At 38.8% G+C, this 2,861-nt stretch overlaps 3 protein-coding genes across 3 annotated transcripts in view; 2 read left to right on the top strand and 1 right to left on the bottom strand.

The window, feature by feature from the left end:
* The window catches only part of LOTGIDRAFT_145599 (hypothetical protein), a gene marked incomplete at both ends in the record, with an annotated part of 22,542 nt that extends 22,225 nt beyond the window's left edge, over positions 1-317 (top strand). The window contains one exon of the mRNA XM_009058943.1: positions 141-317. Within this exon, the coding sequence (XP_009057191.1) occupies positions 141-317 (177 nt within the window). The remainder of the gene's footprint in view (positions 1-140) is intronic.
* A 48-nt stretch (positions 318-365) lies between these two features.
* Positions 366-869, bottom strand: LOTGIDRAFT_145595 (hypothetical protein; the record flags this gene model as incomplete). The annotated part of the gene is made up of 1 exon (XM_009058944.1): positions 366-869. A coding segment is annotated over one exon (504 nt), but the record flags the coding sequence as incomplete, so codon positions are not given.
* Positions 870-1,576: 707 nt separating this feature from the next.
* The window catches only part of LOTGIDRAFT_175726 (hypothetical protein), a gene marked incomplete at both ends in the record, with an annotated part of 2,104 nt that continues 819 nt past the window's right edge, over positions 1,577-2,861 (top strand). The window contains 2 exons of the mRNA XM_009058945.1: positions 1,577-1,585; positions 2,065-2,138. Of these exons, the coding sequence (XP_009057193.1) occupies positions 1,577-1,585; positions 2,065-2,138 (83 nt within the window). The remainder of the gene's footprint in view (positions 1,586-2,064; positions 2,139-2,861) is intronic.

Here is a 2,861-nt window from a genome sequence, read left to right on the forward strand (position 1 = left end):
TACTGCTGTTAGGAACTGGTGGTTTATTGCCATTGGGCCCTGGTGGTTTATTATCATTGTGGGCTGGTGGTTTATTGCCATTGGGGTCTGGTAGTTTATTGCATTGTGAACTGGTGGTTTATTGACATTGGGGCCTGAAGGTTTATTGCTATTGGGGCCTGGAGGTTTATTGCCATTGGGGCCTGGAGGTTCAATGTTATTGGTGCCTGGAGGTTTATTGCCATTGTGACCAGGTGGTTTACTGCAGTTGGGAACTGGTTGTTTATTGCCATTGGGGTCTGGTGGTTTATTGCCATTGGGGCCTGGTGGTTTATTGACATTGGGGTAAGGTAGTTTATTGACATTGGGGCCTGGTGGTTTATTAACTATGGGACCTGGTGATTTATTGACATTGGGGCCTGGTTGTTTATTGACATTGGGGCCTGGTGGTTTATTGACATTGGGGCCTGGTGGTTTATTGCCATTGGGGCCTGGTTGTTTATTGACATTGGGGCCTGGTTGTTTATTGACATTGGGGCCTGGTAGTTTATTGCCATTGGGCCCTGGTGGTTTATATCCATTTGGAACTGGTGGTTTATTGCCATTGGGGCTTGGTAGTTTATTGACAATGGGCCTGGTGGTTTATTGACATTGGGCCCTGGTGGTTTATTGACATTGGGGCCTGATGGTTTATTGACATTGGGCCCTGGTGGTTTATTGACATTGGGGCCTGGTGGTTTATTGACATTGGGGCCTGATGGTTTATTGACATTGGGCCCTGGTGGTTTATTGACATTGGGGCCTGGTGGTTTATTGACATTGGGGCCTGGTAGTTTATTGACATTTTGGGCTGGTGGTTTATTGACATTGGGGTCTGGTGGTTTATTGACATTGGGCCCTATTGGTTTTTTGACATTGGTGCCTGGTAGTTTATTGACATTGTGGGCTAGTGGTTTATTGACATTTGGACCTGGTTGTTTATTGACATTGGGGCCTGGTAGTTTATTGACATTGGGGCCTGGTAGTTTATTAACATTGGGAACTGGTTGTTTATTGACATTGGGACCTGTTGGTTTATTAACATTGTGGGCTAGTGGTTTATTGACATTGGGGCCTGGTTGTTTATTGACATTGGGGCCTGGTGGTTTATTGACATTGGGGCCTGGTAATTTATTGCCACTTGGGCTTTGACTTTGTCCTAAGGTATACGGCTGAATACTGCTCAAGTCTACCTTTAAGAAAAGTAGGATGTAAAACTTCAATCATTTTGTCAGTCTGCTTTTATGAGACGAGAAACAATAAATTGAGAATGTAGATGACCGTTAACATGGTGACGTCGTTGATATACTGAAATATTCACAGATTAGAGAATTAAGATCTAAGCAACTAATTAGAGAATGACTATGTGACATCTTGCACCCCATTGGTCTATAGACATGTAATATCACAACTCAAACATCATTACATCTATTCTGTAGGACATCACCCTTACTTTTATATTGTTTGTATCAAGAGTGACTCTCTGAATCTTGAAATTGAAGTTAAAAATAAGATTATTCATCCATTTCTCTTCTTCCTTCTGTCTATCTATCCATGAATGAATGAAGTAAGAAGTTAAAAATAAGAAAGGAAGGGAGTACCTTTACACCAGAAGAAATTGTGACAGACCAGGAGCAGTCCTTAGATGTTCCTTCATACAACAATGATAAAGATAAATCCTTGATACCAATATATTTACTTTGTCTTGTAGAAACGAGTTAATTTGGATTCTAAAATGAGAGTTTCTGTAACTGAGACAGGATTTCTGTCAAAAAGAAACATGTAAACACCAGATGATCAAGTGTACTGATTTATCTAAAATTTCAGAAAGCAAAAAGACTTTGTATTATCTTCTGTGTAGTGTATCAAACAGCTGTTCAGGTTGACAAAACAAACCAGAAATTACCCAAAGATTGATTTTTTTAAAGTGTAACCAATTCTTTGAGAAGGGAAGATATTCAAGATATAATCCATGTTGTATATTCAAGTCTATTCAAGACGAGATCTTCCTAAAAACAACATGGTGAGTATAATTTTGATTTTCAGGCACGTCTAAAGAGGGATATTCAATGCGGTCAACTGGGATTTGAAGCAGCTCAACTTTCAGGACTGTGTCCAAGGTAGGAGAACCTAAAGGGAGGTGTACAGCTTTCAGGACTACGTCCTAGGTAGTGGAACCAATTGCTAACCAGTAATAGATGATGTAGCTGACTTCAAAGATCAAGGCCAGGAGGTCATATTGACCATCTCTAGTTACCAAGACCCGGAGCTTGTTGACTTAGCTCCTATACCTCTTTGGGCTGTATTATTTATTATTATATGATCCTTATAGACTGTCCTAGATATCGTAGACTAAGACCTAGTCCACACACCTGCCTGGTTTAATCTCAACCAGAATCTAATTTCTTCCCTTCACTGATCAATGATCAAACATAAAGAATTTGGTTACACTTTTGTTGGATGTTAATATCAAGAACAAAATTCCATCAGCCAATATCAAATTCTAATTTTTAGCCATTGATAATCTAAATAAAAATACAATGAACAGTGCTTTCTGTAAGGATCCAAACATCAACTACATCTAAAACAACCCAGTTCTAAATGTGAGAATCTAAGAAAAATTCAGCTCAATTCCTAGAAACTCCATTTTAAAATTCAAACAAACTCAAATCTTCAAGACAAAGTAAATAGATTGGTATCAAGTATTTATCTTTATTAATGTTAACTGTTGGAAATCGAATGGAAAAACTCTGGTGTATCTCAAATTCTTCTATTGTAAATATACCCTCTTCCTGTCCATTTCAAACTTCTCATTTCATTCATCCACTGGATAGATAGACAGA

The sequence above is a fragment of the Lottia gigantea genome (genome assembly GCF_000327385.1).
Source record: "Lottia gigantea unplaced genomic scaffold LOTGIsca_360, whole genome shotgun sequence".
Taxonomy (NCBI): domain Eukaryota; kingdom Metazoa; phylum Mollusca; class Gastropoda; family Lottiidae; genus Lottia; species Lottia gigantea.